The sequence below is a fragment of the Oncorhynchus masou genome, chromosome 28 (assembly GCF_036934945.1).
Source record: "Oncorhynchus masou masou isolate Uvic2021 chromosome 28, UVic_Omas_1.1, whole genome shotgun sequence".
Lineage (NCBI taxonomy): Eukaryota > Metazoa > Chordata > Actinopteri > Salmoniformes > Salmonidae > Oncorhynchus > Oncorhynchus masou.
The window spans coordinates 79,557,570-79,576,351 of record NC_088239.1 but is presented as its reverse complement, the minus strand read 5'-3'; the positions used below and the strand labels follow the sequence as shown (position 1 = coordinate 79,576,351).

The window sequence follows — 18,782 nt, the reverse complement described above, 5'->3', positions numbered from 1 at the left end:
CGTGAGGTCCCTAGCAACCCCCCCCCCCCCCTAATAACCACCACAGTTACATTTTTACCACCTATCATGTTACTCTGCTGGATATCCCTGACCATAACCTGTTGAAATCGGCACTCATTTAAATTCCATAACCATTCAATATGTAGAACATTTTACTTTGTGCTGTTCAATTGTTAGTTTGCATTTTGTCATTTTTATTGAGATTCAGGAGGCTTGATTTACCAAATAATATATTTATCCTCTGGCAGATGGAGTTCTAGAAACAGTTACATCATCTACATAAAAAAAATGTGGTGATGAGGACCATTATAAGAGATGTAGAGGGTAATTTTAAGTATTTGTCCAAATAGATAAATTGGGATTCAATTATTTGAAGCAGGTTAATGCTTGGTTGAAGCAAGCATTGCAGTGAAGGGTGTCAAAATAACCAGCACTCAATCCAATGCTATTTAATTCTCACGTGGACTACTAGCTACCTCTGTTTTATAATTACAACTATATTTCACATAATAGGTCGACGACTACCATCACCTTTCGTCTGTTGTAGTTTGCAGTTGTAAGAGACTGCAAAAAACATCGTCGTTACGTCACTACCCGGGGTTTCCACACTCAACATCGCTAATGTTACAGAGTGAACTCGACGGCGTCATGGCGGAGACCGGCTGTAGTAGGACCCGCAGCTGAAATGTTATCTACAATCGCTGTCAATTAAATCATATTGTTTCGAATTCAAAACGGAAAATTAAAAGTGAAACATATTTTTACACTTCTGGAGGAAGAAATCAAGAAACTTGGCTCGAATTCTAGTAAGATCCGTTGGGGCTGCTCACCCCGGCCCGGGAGCTAGCTAGCTGTCTTTAGCTGCTAGTTCGCTAGCCAAAGAAAATAAGAAAAAAGGACCACTGAAGTCGGACGGCAGAATCAGACTGGCAGTTCGCCGTAGCTTCAAGGTAGCCTAAAATACTAAACAAACCCCGATTCAATTTTTTTTTTAGGCATTTATATGGTGTTATTGCTTAGTTTAGTTAAATAACTCTATAGTAAGCAAGGAGCCTGTCACCTAGCTAGATTTTTTGGGAAGTAAGCGACCTGATAAACACTCTTGTTAGCTATTAGCAACGAGGGAGCTAGCTTGGGAGTGCGGGAAAAGGGTGATTATAAAACGTGATGAGTATGTGAATGTGTTTGAGGTCATGGGAATTTGCATATATTGATGAGAGCACTGTTAGAAACAATGGTACAATCACAATTGGCTACAAGTTTTATGTAAAAAACCTACCTAACACTTTCCCCATGACCTGGTTTGTTAGATTAGCTAGCTTGTCAGCTAAGCTACAGTACCTAGCTAGTTTGTTTGCTAAAATGTGACTGTTAAGCTAGCTAGTAAGCTAACTAGGTCATGCAGATGTCCACATATGAAAAAAATAAAGGATAACTGGGTAAATAATTGGCACAAGTGGAAAATATTTTGTTAAACGTCCATAACTTACTATTGTTAGCTAAATATTGTTTCACGTGGCTTAAGGTTAGTTGCTTTTTCCTCTTTCAAGGCCAGTGTGCTAGCTAGTTAGTGGTCTTGAGTTCAGTTTACTGTTTAGCTAGAACATCAGCTAGCAACTAGCTAGGTTAGCAAACAACTTTTCAGCGCTAGAGGGGGAAAATATGGATTTAAATGTAGTACGCTCATAGACGGATTGCTATATATTAGTTTATAGCTGGCCAGTTAGCATCAGTGTAATTCCGCCAAAAGCTAGCAGCTGAAATGATGCGCTTAATGCTAAACATCTCAAATAAATCTGTCTTCTGCACACAGCCAGAGCTTGGTTTGCCATTGCTAGTTTACTGGCTTGCTGCGCAACTCTGTTTTGTCGATGTATGCGAGAGAAGAATACTGTAGGCGTGGTACTATCTTGCTTCGGGCCTCCTGCGAAAGAGATCTGGAGTGCGGCGCATTGTCCAGGACAGTGCGCGAAACTCACATGCTGTGCAGGCCTCACAACAGGCCTGTGCGGTCGGAAAAGCGCTGGCTTGGTAACTTACCGCTATCGTTTGCATTCAGACGTAGGAAGCTAGCTAATGTGACAGGGATGAAAACAAACCAGCAGGCTTTATGTGTTAGCTAATTTGCTCTATAGTTCAACGTAGCTAGCTACTAACTAGCTAACGTCATGTAAGGCTAAACAAGTTTAGAATAGCTAGATGGCTATAAACAACACACCGGGTTTATAGAATACTGTTTTCTTGTAGCTATCTTACATGGGAAGCAGTGCAGGGCAAACAGTCACTAGGAAGCAGTCAAACCATCATCAGGTAACGTTTATATTAATTTAAGGATACAACATTGAATGGGTTTGTTTAGCAAATTACTTGTTTCTCGGTTTGTACAAGGTTATGAATCTAGAACAGTCACGTTGTGAACCTAAAACACATGCAGCTATTAAAAGTTAGCATTTTGTCAATAGTCTATCTCGTTTAAATACACTGAATGTACATACTTCAAAATGGTATTTAATTTTTTATTTTTGTGGCTTTTGATTTTACAGGTGAACTGCATACAACACGTAAACCAGGGCAGCTTGGATTATAACATTTTCTCAGAAGCTCATATATCTGGGACTCTAAGAGATGGCTGGAAGAAGTGAAGACGAGGGTGTGAGCAACAGCAGTGGAGAGTCAAGGTAATGTGTCTCCATCTGTTTGGGGAATATGACAGTGATGTGACCACCAACTGGTCCAGGGTGTATTCATTAGTGCAAACCATAGCTAAACAATTTGCAATGGAAACAAACGTTTCTTATTGGACACATTCAGGTAGATCCGAGTCCCAGTCCCATTTCAGCCCGCTTGCTTCTGTTTGGTTCCTAGAGAATAGAGAACATCCCTTGTTTGATCTTAATATATATATATAACACAACAATTTCAAAGATTTTACTGAGTTACAGTTCAAATAAGGAAATCAAGAAATTAGGTTCCATTCTATGGATTTCGCATGACTGGGTACGGGCGCAGCCATTGGTGGGCCTGGGAGGGCATGGGATCTTTTTATTTCGGCTCACGAAACATGGGAGCAACACTACATGTTGCGTTTTATATATTTGTTCTGTATATATACTGGATGCAAAGGTGTGTGTGTGGACTAGCCGATATGTTGATGACAAGTTAGCGACAAAACAATCACTCTACTGGATGCTCCAAGTGAATAAGCAAGTGGTTTCGTATCCTTGTTGAAATCAACATAAAATGAGACCACTGTGTGCTTATAGATAATACCTGGAAGTTGGCAAACCATAGTTGTGTTGTTTGTAATTTTTAATGCTGGCACTATATTACATTTTAAATTTAACCATTGTTTGACCAGGCAAGTCAATTAAGAACAATTTGTTATTTATAATGAGGGCAAATGCCTCCTGTGGGGACGGGGGCTGGGTTAAAAACAATGCAAGACAAATCGGATAACACAGATAAGACATTGGCAAAAGCACAAATACAACAGCAAACAGTTTGTGTGTGTGTGACGTAAAACAACATGCTTCCTTATGACATAGCTCTTTGAGTCGTCATGTTTTTCTTGTTTCACATCGTCAGTGTCAATCCATTGGCGACCACTGTCTTCTAATGAATGTTTTTCTGTTTTGTTGTGATATCTCACACCCGGATGTTTGTTGAGTTTTACTGCACAACGCAGTCACTAAAGCCAAAGTAATGAAGAAATATTTGATAGGATTTATATACACTACTAAACAAAAATAAACGCAACATGTAAAGTGTTGGTCCCATTTTTCATGAGCTGAAAAAAAAGGTCCCAGGAATGTTCCATACGCTCAGAAATATTATTTCTCTCAAATGTTGTGCACAAATGAGTTTACATCCCTGTTAGTGAGAATTTCTCCTTTGCCAAGATTATCCATCCACCTGACAGCCGTGGCATATCAAGAAGCTATTTAAACACCTTGATCATTACACAGGTGCACCTTGTGCTGGGGACGAGGCCATTCTAAAATGAGCCGTTTTTCCACAACACAATGCTGCACATGTCTCAAGTTTTGATGGAGCGTGCAATTGGCATGGTGACTGCAGGAATGTCCACCAGAGCTGTTGCCAGATAATTTTAACTTTAATTTCTCTACCATAAACCGCCGCCAATGTTTTAGAGAATTTGGCAGTCCGTCCAACCGACCTCACAACCGCACACCATGTGTATGGTGTCGTATGGGCGAGCGGTTTGCTGATGTTGTGAACAGTGCCCTATGATGGGGATCTGGTATGGCATAAGCTACGAGCACAATTGCATTTTATTAATGTCAATTTCAATGCACTAATATACCGTGACGAGATCCTGAGGCCCATTGTCGTGCCATTCATCTGATGCAGTCACCTCATGTTTCAGCGTGATAATGCACAGCCCAATGTCGCAAGAATCTGTACAGAATTCCTGGAAGCTGAAAATGTCCCGGTTCTTCCATGGTCTTCATACTCACCAGACATGGGATGCTCTGGATCAACGTGTATGACCGCGTGTTCCAGTTTCCGCCAATATCCACCGCATTTAATCATAGCAAGGTGACTGGGAATATGGCAGAATACAAACAGTGTAGTTATTCTCTCCGCAAGGCAATCAAACGGGCCAAGTGTAGTCGCAATTCAACGGGTCAACAGATAATCACGGACTACAAAAGGAAAACCAGCCATGATGCGGACACCGTCTTGCTTCGGGACAAGCTAAACACCTTCGCCCGCTTTGAGGATAACACAGTGCCACCGACGCGGCCTGCTATCAAGGACTGTGGCCTCTCCTCCTCCGTGGCCAACGTGAATAAGACATTTTATGCACGTTAACCCTCGCAAGGCTGCCAGCCAAGACGGCATCCCAAGCCGCGTCCTTAGAGCATGCACAGACTAGCTGGCTGGTGTGTTTACGGACATATTCAATCTCACCCTATCCCAGTCAGCTGTCCCCACATGCTTCAAGATGGCCACCATTGTTCCTTCACCCAAGAAAGCAAAGGGAACTGAACTAAATGACTATAACCCTGTAGCACTCACGTCTGTCGTCATGAAGTGCTTTGAGAGACTACGCAAGGATCATATATCACCTCTACCCTTGTCTGTCACCTTAGACCCACTTCAATTTGCTTGCTGCGCCAATAGGTCCATGGACGATGCAATCATCATCACACTGCCCTATCCCATCTGGACAAGAGGAATACCTGTGTAAGAATGCTGTTCGCTGACTATAGCTCAGCATTCAACTCCGAGCTCAACATTCAACTCCGAGCTCAACATTAAGCTTGAGACCCTGGGTCTGAACCCCGCCCTGTGAAACTTGGTCCTGAACTTCCTGACAGCCACCCCTAGGTGCTGAAGGTAGGAAACAACACCTCCACTTCGCTGATCCTCAACACGTGGGTCCCACAAGGGACGCCTCCAACTCAATCATCAAGTTTGCAGACGACACAACAGTAGTAGGCTTGATTACCAACAATGACAAGACAGCCTACAGGGAGGAGGTAAGGGCTCTTGGAGTGGTGCCAGGAAATTAACCTCTCACTCAACATCGTCAAAACAAAGGAGGTGATTGTGGACTTCAGGAAACAGCAGAGGGAACACCCCACTATCCACATCGACTGGACCGCAGTGGAGAAGGTGAAAAGTTAAGTTCCTCGGCATACACATCACTGACAAACTGAAATAGTCCACCCACACAGTGTGGTGAAGGCGCAATAGCGCCTGTTCAACCTCAGGAGGCTGAAGAAATGTGTCTTGGCACCTAAAACCCTCAAACTTTTACAGGTGCACAATTGAGAGCATCCTGTCGGGCTAGATCACTGACTGGTACGACAACTGCACCGTCTGTCCAACGCATCACCAGGGGCATACTACCTATCCTCCAGGACACCTACAGGACCCAATGTTACAGGAAGGCCAAAAAGATCATCAAGGACATCAATCACCTGAGCCACTACCTGTTCACCCTGCTATCATCCAGAAGGCATGCTCAGTACAGGTGCATCAAAGCTGGGACTGAAAACATCCATCTCATGGCCATCAGACTGCTATAGCGGTCGACTGATTTAATCGGCATGGCCGATTTCAAGTTTTCATAACAATCGGTAATCTGCATTTTTGGAGGTGGATAGCAATGTAATCCACAAGGAGACCGCGTGCAGGCTGATAGCCTGTTACGCGAGTGCAGCAAGGAGCCAAGGTAAGTTGCTAGCTAGCATTAAACTTATCTCATAAAAAAACAATCAATTTTAACATAATCACTAGTTAACGACACTTGGTTGATATTACTAGGTGAACTAGCTTGTCCTGTGTTGCATATAATCATTGCGAAGCCTGTTAATTTATCATCGAATCACAGCCTAATTCGCCAAATGGGTGGTGATTTAGCAAAAGCTAATTCGGGGGGGAAAGCACAATCATTGCACCAATGTACCTAACCATGAACATCTATGTCTTTCTTTAAATCAATACACAAGTATATATATTTTTTAACTTGTATATTTAGTTTAAAAAAATGCATGTTAGCAGGCAATATTAGCTAAGGAAATTGTGTTGCTTCTCTTGCGTTCAGTACAAGCAGAGTCAGGGTATATGCAGCGGTTTGGGCTGCCTGGCTTGTGAACTGTGTGAAGATAATTTCTCCTAACAAAGACCATAATTAAGTTGCCAGAATTTTACATAATTATGACATAACTTTGAAGGTTGTGCAATGTAACAGCAATATTTAGACTTGGGGTTGCCGCCCATTCAATAAAATATGGAATGGTTCCTTATTTCCCTGAAAGAATAAAGGTGTTTTCGAAATTATTGTTACCGGATTTGACCATATTAATGAACTACGGCTTGTATTTCTGTGTGTTTTATTATATTATAATTAAGTCTATTATTTGATAGAGCAGTCTGACTGAGCGGAGGTAGACAGCAGCAGGCCCGTAAGCATTCATTCAAACAGCACTTTTCCTGTGTTTGCCAGCAGCACTTCGCAATGCTTGAAGCACAGATCTGTTTATGACTTCAAGCCTATTGACTCCCGAGATTAGGCTGGCAATACTATAGAGTCTATAAGAACATCCAATAGTCAAATGTATATTAAATGGTCCTATGATAACTACAACTTAACTTCTTACCTGGGAATATTGAAGACTCATGTTTAAAAGGAACCAACATCTTTTATATGTTCACATGTTCTGAGCAAGGAACTGAAACGGTAGCTTTTTTTACATGGCACATATTGCACTTTTACTTTCTTCTCCAACACTGTGTGTTTGCATTATTTAAACCAAATTGGACATGTTTCATTATTTATTTGAGACTAAATTGATTTAGTCTTATATTAAGTTAATATAAGTGTTCATTCAGTGTTGTAATTGTCATTATTACATTATAATACATTATTTTATATATATTTATTTTTAATCAGTATCAGCTTTTTTTGGTCCTCCAATAATTGGTATTGGTGTTGAAAAATCATAATCGGTCGACCCCTAGACTGTTAATTAGCCATCATGAGCACATTAGAGGATGTTGCCTGTGTACATTGTCTTGAAATCACTGGCTACTTTAATAATGGAACACTAGCCACTTTAATAATGTTTACATATCTTGCTTTACTCATCTCTTATGTATATACTGTTTTCCATACTATTCTACTGTATCTTAGTCTGCCACTCTGACATTGCTCATCCATATATTTATATATTATTAATTACATTCCTTTACTTAGATTTGTCTGTATTGGGTATATGTTGCGAAATTGTTAGTCTATTTTTTTTAAATTGAACCTTAAATTAACTTGGCAAGTCAGTTAAGAACAAATTCTTTTTTACACTGACGGCCTGCCCTGGCCAAACCCGGACAACACTGGGCCAAAAGATTGGATAATACTGCACTGTCGGAGTTAGAAACACGCATTTCACTACACCCGCAATAACATCTGCTAGGCACGTGTATGTGACCAATAAAATTGGATTTGACTTCACACGGTCATTGAAGAGAAGTGGGGCAACATTCCATAGGTCACAATCAACAGCCTGATCAACTCTATGTGAAGGAGATGTGTCGCGCTTCATGAGGCAAATGGTGGTCACACCAGATACTGACTGGTTTTCTGATCCACTTTAAAAAATTTTTTTTTTAACATATCTGACCAACAGATGCATATCTGTATTCCCAGTCATGTGAAATCCATAGATTAATGCCACATTCATTTATTTCAATTGACTGATTTTCTTATTTGAACTGTAACTCAGTGAAATCTTTGAAATTGTTGCATTTATATTTTTGTTCAGCACAGTATTGTTTTTGTTTACCAAAATATGGCATAGTGATTTTTTTTACATTTTCATGTAGATAGTACAGATATGTTGTGCCATTAACATGTTATTTAGCTTGTACCAAGTCCTTACCAATGGCCTACCAACGGCCTCCATACTCAAGTTTCGCCGTGTTGTTTGAAGAGCTGGAGCACCACATATGCTTTCTGTTGTTGTTTTGAGGCAGAGTGAGATATGCACATTCGCACGCAGGAGGGAATGTGTGCTCACAACTGACTCATCTAAAATGAAACCTTTTTAGACATGGCTCTAGGATTTCCTAAGAGTTCTGTGTGTTTAGTTATCAGTGCTAGACTTGGGCAGGAACACACCTAGATTTTTCTACTGCTTAAGTACGGGCACCTCTTAAAAAAACAAACGCACATAAAAAAAAAAAAAAACATTATTGCAGAGTTCTGGCACCTAAATGTAAAGGGTACCAGCACCCAAAATGACTACAGAGTCCAGACACCTATTTCAGTCCACTTCAAGTATAGGTTATTGTGTTGATCATAGTCTAAGAAATCGTTTGTTTGTTTGCAGCAACTCGGACGATGAGTCCGGGTCGGGTTCTGGATCGGGCTCCAGCTCTAGTTCCAGTTCCAGTAGCAGCTCGGGAAGCGGCTCAGGGAGCGGCTCAGACTCCGGCAGCCAGTCCGATTCTGACTCTGGGAAATCCAAGGAGAAGAACGAACCAGAAAACAAAGCCAAGATCGACGGAGCCGAGGTAGGAACACCGACATTGAGCTAAAACTACGTGAAATGTAATTTTGAGATTGATTCACTGTGGTTAGCACAACATGATCTTGTCAGGTTGAAGTGAAAGAGTAGAGGTTGGATAGTTCAAAAACAAGATAAGAGATCTAATCAAAAGATATGAGTTCTGGGGCTGTATGTGTCAAGCATCTCAGAGTAAAAGAGCTGATTCAGTATCAAGTCTCTCTCCTTACCATGTCACATTATTCATTGCAATCTAAAAGGCTACATTGTACCTAAATCAGACCTTTGATACATACGACCCTGGTCAACAGCCCCATTTTGTATTTCTGTTGAACAAGAACTGTGTTGTCCACGGGGGAGCTGTACTTGACTTGTAGCTGACGCTCCTATCTTTATCTCAGTTCTGGAAGTCCAACCCCAGTATCCTAGCAGTTCAAAGGTCAGCTATGCTCAGGAAACAGCAACTCCAGCAGCAACAACAACAGAGCTCTTCAAACAGTGGATCGGTGGGTGCCGTTATTAATCATTCTAATTCCATCGTTATTCAATGTGTGTTCTAAGGCTCAAATTCAGTGAAGACGGGAGATTTTTAATCTTTAAAATTTGAATAACATTTCACTCAGATTTATAGCCTGGTGTTTGGTGGTAGTTAGTTCTGTCATTCATTGATTTGGTGATATATGTTTAACTCACAACATTACACCCAGGTAGGCTAGACAATGTTATTTGGGACTTCTTTTCTAATCTGTTTTCCATTTGATGTTTTTTAGGATTCGTCGAGCAGTGAGGATTCAGATGACGACTCGAGTGGAAAGAGAAGAAAGTGAGTTGTACTCCCTGACACCGTTCAGCAGTGATATCAAACACACTTACTGTGGGCTATACTGTGGGCTATACTGTTGGTATAATGCTCCCTCTAGATCGGGTTCAGGATCGTCCTCCGGGTCTGGATCAGGTTCTGGAAGTGGTTCCGGTTCTGACTCGTCAGCACAGGAACAGGAGCACAGTGAAGAGTCTGATGATTACGAGCCCAGTCACAAAGTCAAAAGCAGGAAGCTTCCAACCAAGTAAGTTTTTTTTTTCCTCCCTCAAAAGCTGTTGTATGCCAACAGATTACTATTTATCTCATCGAGACTCCTAATTTTTGCCCTTTCACTGTGGAAATAGTTCATTTCCAAAGTTTATACCTATTAGGTCCATTGATCCCATAGATCAGTTTGATTTTAGCACCAGTATCAGCATGGTAACAGTTTCTGGATCCAAACCAATCCTTTTAGAATGGATGCTCAGCCACCACAATTCATCAATTGGACAGTCAATGCACTCTAGCTATAAAGATGTGCTGTATTGTTGAGGCAGCTAGCACGGAAGCAGTTCACTGCACCTTTTACACCTGCTGTAATCTGTGTATCTGATAAATATAATTTGATTTGAAGATCAAATGACCTTTTAAGAGATCAAGGAGAGGAAACACCCTTTCAGTCATTGACTAGAACTCTCACAGAATGACATTTCTGCTATATGTTGGGTCCGTATGTTGCAGCACCACTGTCTGGTACTTTGCAATTCTCCTGTTCTCAAAGCAGTTGTCCAGAACTCACCGTAACGTGTCCGGTCTGCTCTCTCTCCCTTCAGGGCCAACGCCAGAAACGGGAAGAAGAGCAATGTGCAGAGGAAAAAGCCCTCTGCGGGCTCATCCTCGGACGACGACTACGACGGCAAGAAGTCGTCGTCGAACCAGGGGCCCAGGCGCCAGGCCACGCAGAACGTCAGCTACAAGGAGGACGAGGAGCAGAAGACTGACTCTGACGACCTGGTGGAGGTGTGCGGGGAGGATGTGCCTCCGCCGGATGAGGATGAGTTTGAGACCCTGGAGCGCGTGATGGAGACGCGGATAGGGAGGAGAGGAGGTAAAGGGGAAAAACCAGAAGAGTCAGTGTACCAACTAAGTTGATAGTTGCCATGACGCCCTGGTAGCAACCTAGACTGAGGTCTTGTACGTTTTTACATATTTAGTTAATTAGTGTTCTTTTCATTGTTTTGTATCTTTTTTTGTTGCATGTATCTGGTGTTTATGAGCCACGGATTTGCAGATTGACTAACCGGTCAACTCTGTCTTGGCTGGCTTGGTAGAACATGTTTTTGTTTAGAAAATGCATCTGGACAGAGTACCTGCTTTTTTAATTTCAACTGGCTGCTTGTAGCGTGAGAGGAACGGGAAAAAGTGGTGAGGCAGAGTGCTCGTAGTGAGGATGACTGGCTACTACTTTTGGCTTTTTGGCGCTCAGAGCTGCTGAGGCATCTCTCAAGTGGGTGCATCAGAGTGGAAGAGAAGTCCAGTGACCATAAGACTCAGGCTGGTACCCAGACTTGCCCTGTGCCAGATCGTCAGTGTAATTTACTTATCCTCTGGCCTGCTCCCTACCCTGACACCATGAACTAACCCTCTCCACCTGCAGAGGATGCAGCTTTCAAAGACATGGTCTCTTTTAGTTGACCTGACCTGGCATGATATATTGCTTGCTTGTTTGTTAGTTTGTTTTTCGGTTTGAGATTTTTAATAAATTATTATTATTATTTCCATACTAAACACCGGTTGTTGTTTTGTTTTTTTCCCCACAGCGACTGGAGGCACCACCACAGTGTACGCAGTGGAGGCGGACGGAGACCCCAACGCCAACTTCAACCCCAACAAGGAGGCGGGCGAACAGCAGTACCTGTTCAAGTGGAAAGGCTGGTCCCATATCCACAACACCTGGGAGACGGAGGAGACGCTGAAGCTGCAGAACGTCAAGGGCATGAAGAAACTGGACAACTTCAAGAAGAAGGAATCGGACAAGAAGAAATGGTAAGATAATTCATCCGTGAGGGGAAGTTGGTTTGTCAATCAGTCAAAAAGATAAACTATCAATAATAAAAAATATTACAAACAGATTTCAATTGTAATGTGGCCTTGGCTATTGGTTGGAAGAGGTGTTTTTGAGTTCCAGGTCTTTTCACTGTGTTTTCCTTCTCCAGGATAAAATGTTCTTCACCAGAGGATGTGGAATACTTCAACTGTCAACAGGAACTCATGGACGACTTACACTCACAATATCAGCTGGTGGAGAGGATAATTGGTGAGATGTCCTACTGCCGAGGCGTTCCTCCCATTGTTTATGGTTTGGGGCTGGGACATAGGATTGAGATGTATAGGGCAGACTACACTACTTTATGCAGAGTCAGTCTTGTGGTAGTTCTATAAATAACATTCTTCAAGTATTGCCTAAACATTTTTGTTTTGATCTGGAATTGCGCCCTTTTAACGTGTATTCTGTTTTAATGTCACCCAGGGCATTCAAATCAGAAGTCGGCGGCCGGTTTTCCGGACTACCTGTGCAAGTGGCAGGGCCTGTCGTACTCCGAGTGCAGCTGGGAGGACGGAGCCCTCATCTCCAGAAAGTACCAGAAGAGCATAGATGACTATATGCGCAGAAACCAGTCCAAGACCATTCCCTCCAGAGACTGCAAGGTAAAGAGTAGTGTGATATTGCCCCTAGACCAGGTATAGGCGACTAGATTCAGTCGGAGCGGATGTTCGGGGGCTGGAACAGAACTATAATCATTTCTACACCCGGGGCGGCAGGGTAGCCTAGTGGTTAGAGTGTTGGACTAGTAACCGGAAGGTTGCGAGTTCAAACCCCCGAGCTGACAAGGTACAAATCTGTCGTTCTGCCCCTGAACAGGCAGTTAACCCACTGTTCCTAGGCCGTCATTGAAAATAAGAATTTGTTCTTAACTGACTTGCCTGGTTAAATAAAGGGGTAAAAAAAATAAAAAAAATTGGACCACAACTGTACTTCGAAGAAAACAATTTCATACACAGGAGATACTAATTTGTTCTTAAAGGAGTTTCCTAGGTAAATAAAATATATATAATGGCCTGTTCTTGAGTACGATTTCCTTTTAGCCTAATTCCGGGTTATTTGTCTTTTATTTAACGTAACCCATTTCCTCCGCTTAAAGCCCCTCGTGGTCTGTCCTTACGTTACACATTGGATTGGAGAGGGGAAGTCAGCAATGTTGTAATTTTTCTGTTTCCTATCCATTCCCTTTAAAAACTGAGGACCTGGCAAGGACCCCGTTGTAGAGACTTGGGGTCGTTTTAGGAACCGGGCCGTAGTTGGAGTAGTTGACTTAGAGCGGTCATCCCTTTTTTTTTGGAATGACAGAGAACTGGTGGACTCTGTTGCAATGACTTGTTTTAATTTTGAACTACAAACTCACTCACGCTCTCTCCTGTCTCCCCCGTCAGGTGTTGAAACAGAGGCCGAGATTTATTCCCATGAAGAAACAGCCGTCCTATATCGGTGGAGAAGGACTGCAGCTCCGAGACTACCAGTTAGACAGCTTGAACTGGATGGCTCACTCATGGTGCAAGTACGTCATAGTCTTCTTCAGCTTCCGTTGTTGTTGTCACCATGGTTGTTGTAATTCCAATATTTTGCAGAATAATTTGTCGATTTTTATTTATTTTTTGCTCAACTCCGCATTTGGGTGTTCCGTAATTCATATTAAATATCACTGTTCGAAGCCCAGGCATCCTGAATTTGATTTCGATTTCACTTTTCACCATCTGAAACCAGACAATAAAATCACTTCGAATAACTTTACTGAAGTTTTTTTTTAAATACCTTAAAAAAATACAAATAAGGACCAATACATTTTTTTGTATAATTCTTAAAAAAAAAAGATTATATAGTTTGCATCATCCTGTCGGTGCTCCTAACACTTTTCTCACCATCCTCTCTTCTTTCCCCAGGGGGAACAGTTGCATCCTGGCAGATGAGATGGGCCTGGGAAAAACCATCCAGACCATCTCCTTCCTCAACTACCAGTTCCATGAACACCAGCTGTACGGACCATTCCTGCTGGTGGTGCCCCTGTCCACACTCGTCTCCTGGCAGAGAGAGATCCAACTGTGGGCCCCGCTCATGAACGTGGTGGTCTACCTGGGTGACATTAGCAGCCGGGGCATGGTAGGCTACAGCCGTAGTGATGGATATGAAGGATGACTTTGTAGTTATGGATATGATGGATGACATGGTAGTTATGGATATGATGGATGACTTTGTAGTTATGGATATGATGGATGGCATGGTAGTTATGGATATGATGGAGGGAATGGTAGTTATGGATATGATGGGGATGACTTTGTAGTTATGGATATGATGGATGACATGGTCGTTATGGATATGATGGATGGCGTGGTCGTTATGGATATGATGGATGGCGTGGTAGTTATGGATATGATGGATGACATGGTCGTTATGGATATGATGGATGACTTTGTAGTTATGGATATGATGGATGACTTTGTAGTTATGGATATGATGGATGACTTTGTAGTTATGGATATGATGGATGGAATGGTAGTTATGGGTACAATGGATGGCGTGGTAGTTATGGGTATGATGGATGGAATGGTAGTTATGGGTATGATGGAGGGAGTGGTAGTTATGGATATGATGGATGGCGTGGTAGTTATGGGTATGATGGATGGCGTGGTAGTTATGGGTATGATGGATGGCGTGGTAGTTATGGGTACGATGGATGGAGTGGTAGTTATGGGTATGATGGAAGTTGTGGTAGTTATGGGTATGATGGATGGAATGGTAGTTATGGATATGATGGATGGAATGGTAGTTATGGGTATGATGGATGGCGTGGTAGTTATGGGTACGATGGATGGCGTGGTAGTTATGGGTACGATGGATGGCGTGGTAGTTATGGGTACGATGGATGCGTGGTAGTTATGGGTACGATGGATGGCGTGGTAGTTATGGGTACGATGGATGGCGTGGGAGTTATGGGTACGATGGATGGCGTGGTAGTTATGGGTACGATGGATGGCGTGGTAGTTATGGGTACGATGGATGGCGTGGTAGTTATGGGTACGATGGATGGCGTATGGTAGTTATGGGTACGATGGATGGCGTGGTAGTTATGGGTACGATGGATGGCGTGGTAGTTATGGGTACGATGGATGGCGTGGTAGTTATGGGTACGATGGATGGCGTGGTAGTTATGGGTACGATGGATGGCGTGGTAGTTATGGGTACGATGGATGGCGTGGTAGTTACGGGTACGATGGATGGCGTGGTAGTTACGGGTACGATGGATGGCGTGGTAGTTACGGGTACGATGGATGGCGTGGTAGTTACGGGTACGATGGATGGCGTGGTAGTTACGGGTACGATGGATGGCGTGGTAGGCTACATCAGTAGTGATGGATATTCTAAGAATATTTTGAAGATAAATACACAACGGACAGGATGAGAGGACTCGAGTACCAATGGGCAGTAGCGAATTGAAAATAGGAGTTGGGTTTCAGTTCAACATATGTTCAGAATCTGTGGAATGTTACTCCTAAACTCAGGGCAACGTGTGCCACTTTTTCATTAGCCTGTACATTGAGTTGGGGGCGGGATACTTGTTATTTGGCCATTGGCCAAGTTGTACTGCAAGGACTTCTGATTGGTCAAACCCAGGCTATGGGGGTGGTTATAAATAGCATCCTGTTCCTTTGTTCGGGGGGACACTGAAATCTACCTCCCAAGCATAACATATTGATTTGACCTTCTCAAATAAACCTATGTTTTGCCTCTGATTTGCATTGGAGTTTGTGTTATTGAGAATAGCATACATTTCTAACAATATGATAGATGACATGATAGGCTACAGCCTCAGTGATGGATATGATGGGGGAATACAATAATATTCTCCATTTAGATTATTCATGATTCAGAACAGATGAGAGGGTTTTTCAAACTGCTGATATTGCATAGGGGCTCCTGGGTGGTGCAGCGGTCTAAGACACTTTAATAAATAAATGAATTAAACCGTATCACAACCGGCTGTGATTGGGGGTTCCATAGGTCGGCACACAATTGGCCCAGCGTTGTCAGGTTTAGGGTTTTGCCGGGGCTGGCCGTCATTGTAAATAAGAAGTTGTAAACTGACTTGATTAGTAAAATAAAGATTAAATAATAGGGGTTTATGGTACTTGATATTTGAGGAGTGTTTTACTATGAAGTTACTATTTTAAGATTGAGACACCTTTTCTTGAGTTGAGGCTGCATTTAATTATGAATTCTTCCTTTGTTACTTTTTAGATCAGAACACATGAATGGATGCACGTTCAGAACAAGAGACTCAAGTTTAACATCCTGCTAACAACATATGAAATTCTCCTAAAAGATAAGGTAAGATCACGTTTCTTAGATCTTTGTGAGTTGAAAGATTTTTTTCTCGAAGAGCAAAAAAAAAACGTAATTAATGATTTACACAATGATACCTGAGCTAAACTGCACACAGAGGACAAATCTGGTATCCATGAGTTCATCTGACTCTGGGTCAGTAGATCAAGGGCCTCATCTGACTCTGGGTCAGTAGATCAAGGGCCTCATCTGACTCTGGGTCAGTAGATCAAGGGCCTCATCTGACTCTGGGTCAGTAGATCAAGGGCCTCATCTGACTCTGGGTCAGTAGATCAAGGGCCTCATCTGACTCTGGGTCAGTAGATCAAGGGCCTCATCTGACTCTGGGTCAGTAGATCAAGGGCCTCATCTGACTCTGGGTCAGTAGATCAAGGGCCTCATCTGACTCTGGGTCAGTAGATCAAGGGCCTCATCTGACTCTGGGTCAGTAGATCAAGGGCCTCATCTGACTCTGGGTCAGTAGATCAAGGGCCTCATCTGACTCTGGGTCAGTAGATCAAGGGCCTCATCTGACTCTGGGTCAGTAGATCAAGGGCCTCATCTGACTCTGGGTCAGTAGATCAAGGGCCTCATCTGACTCTGGGTCAGTAGATCAAGTGCTTCTTTGCCGAAATCAGGAAGTATCCCTTTTAATGTTTTTTTATTTATTTATTTATTTATTTTTTAAACTAGGCAAGTCAGTTAAAAACAAATTCTTCAATGACGGTTAACTGCCTGTTCAAGGTCCGAACGACAGATTTGTACCTTGTCAGCTCGGGGATTTGAACTTGCAACCTTCCGGTTACTAGTCCAACGCTCTAACCACTAGGCTACCCTGCTGCCCCGTAGTCATTTAGCTTTTGCCCAAGTGATTTACTTGAAGACCCAACCCTGGTGTGGCAATCACCATGTGCTAACCCAGTGAGCCATTGGCACCCCATTGTGTAACTGCCACTTTGTGTCCACTATGCAGGGATTCCTGGGGAACGTGCCATGGGCCTTCATCGGCGTGGATGAGGCCCACCGGCTGAAGAACGACGACTCGCTCCTTTATAAGACCATGATGGACTTCAAGTCCAACCACCGGCTGCTTATCACCGGCACGCCGCTGCAGAACTCACTCAAAGAGCTCTGGTCCCTGCTGCACTTCATCATGCCCGAAAAGTAGGTCACCTAGCCGGTGTGTATGTGGCGGGGGGGGGGGTGTTGTTGACTGTCCTATTTTGATTTAATTGTGTGTGTGTGAGAAGACTAGCTGTCCTGTATGAGTTAACAGCTGCATATCTGATGGTGATCGTTTAGTGGAGTTAGATCAAAGCTGAATCAATGTCTGAAAGTATATCACTGATCACAGTATTCTACATAACAGAACCGTGTATATAATAGCATAGTATAACGTTACTGGAGGACGACAACAACACAGCATTTAGTTCATTGGCAATCATTCCAAGCAACACTGTAGGCTCCTTCCAAGCACCACTGTAGGCTCCTTCCAAGCAACACTGTAGGCTCCTTCCAAGCAACACTGTAGGCTCCTTCCAAGCAACACTGTAGGCTCCTTCCAAGCAACACTGTAGGCTCCTTCCAAGCAACACTGTAGGCTCCTTCCAAGCAACACTGTAGGCTCCTCCCAAGCAACACTGTCCAGCGCCCCTGGAGCAATTGGGATTAAGTGCCTTGCACTTACGGTCACATCGACAGATTTGGCACCTTTTGGGCTCTGTGATTCGAACCAGTGACCTTCCGGTTACTGGCCCAACCCTCTGTGTAAAGACTAACTGTCCAATATAAGTTAATTGTGTGTATCAGAGAACTGTGTCCTCTATAATGTTATGGGGTGACTTGGAATCAAGGTACCAAGCTGGTTGAAATATATTCTGTTTCATTGTCCTTGTTCTGGAGCTTTTGGTCCTCGGAGTATTGCTGATGTCTGGCCTTCTGCCCATGTTTGTGTATGTGTCTGTTTTCAGGTTCCACTCGTGGGAGATATTTGAGGAGGAACATGGGAAGGGAAGGGACTCTGGTTACACCAGTCTACACAAGGAGCTGGAGCCCTTCCTGCTGCGTAGAGTCAAGAAGGATGTGGAGAAGTCTCTTCCTGCTAAAGTGGAGCAGATCCTCAGAGTGGAGATGAGCGCCATTCAGAAACAGTACTACAAGTAAGAGCAGACAAATACTACTCATTCAGAAACAGTACTACAAGTAAGAGCAGACAAATACTACTCATTCAGAAACAGTACTACAAGTAAGAGCAGACAAATACTACTCATTCAGAAACAGTACTACAAGTAAGAGCAGACGAATACTACTCATTCAGAAACAGTACTACAAGTAAGAGCAGACAAATACTACTCATTCAGAAACAGTACTACAAGTAAGAGCAGACAAATACTACTCATTCAGAAACAGTACTACAAGTAAGAGCAGACAAATACTACTCATTCAGAAACAGTACTACAAGTAAGAGCAGACGAATACTACTCATTCAGAAACAGTACTACAAGTA

The 18,782-nt window shown here is 42.8% G+C and overlaps 1 protein-coding gene across 1 annotated transcript in view; it reads left to right on the top strand.

Moving 5' to 3' along the window:
- The first annotated feature begins 621 nt into the window (after positions 1-621).
- chd1 (chromodomain helicase DNA binding protein 1) overlaps positions 622-18,782 on the top strand; it is a 41,936-nt gene continuing 23,775 nt past the window's right edge. The window contains exons 1-15 of the mRNA XM_064943532.1: positions 622-950; positions 2,544-2,678; positions 8,862-9,045; positions 9,440-9,544; positions 9,809-9,861; positions 9,959-10,105; positions 10,674-10,948; positions 11,661-11,886; positions 12,057-12,157; positions 12,371-12,549; positions 13,333-13,457; positions 13,840-14,056; positions 16,193-16,282; positions 17,250-17,440; positions 18,247-18,435. Coding sequence (XP_064799604.1) covers positions 2,626-2,678; positions 8,862-9,045; positions 9,440-9,544; positions 9,809-9,861; positions 9,959-10,105; positions 10,674-10,948; positions 11,661-11,886; positions 12,057-12,157; positions 12,371-12,549; positions 13,333-13,457; positions 13,840-14,056; positions 16,193-16,282; positions 17,250-17,440; positions 18,247-18,435 — 2,135 coding nt within the window. The 5' untranslated portion in view covers positions 622-950; positions 2,544-2,625. The remainder of the gene's footprint in view (positions 951-2,543; positions 2,679-8,861; positions 9,046-9,439; positions 9,545-9,808; positions 9,862-9,958; positions 10,106-10,673; positions 10,949-11,660; positions 11,887-12,056; positions 12,158-12,370; positions 12,550-13,332; positions 13,458-13,839; positions 14,057-16,192; positions 16,283-17,249; positions 17,441-18,246; positions 18,436-18,782) is intronic.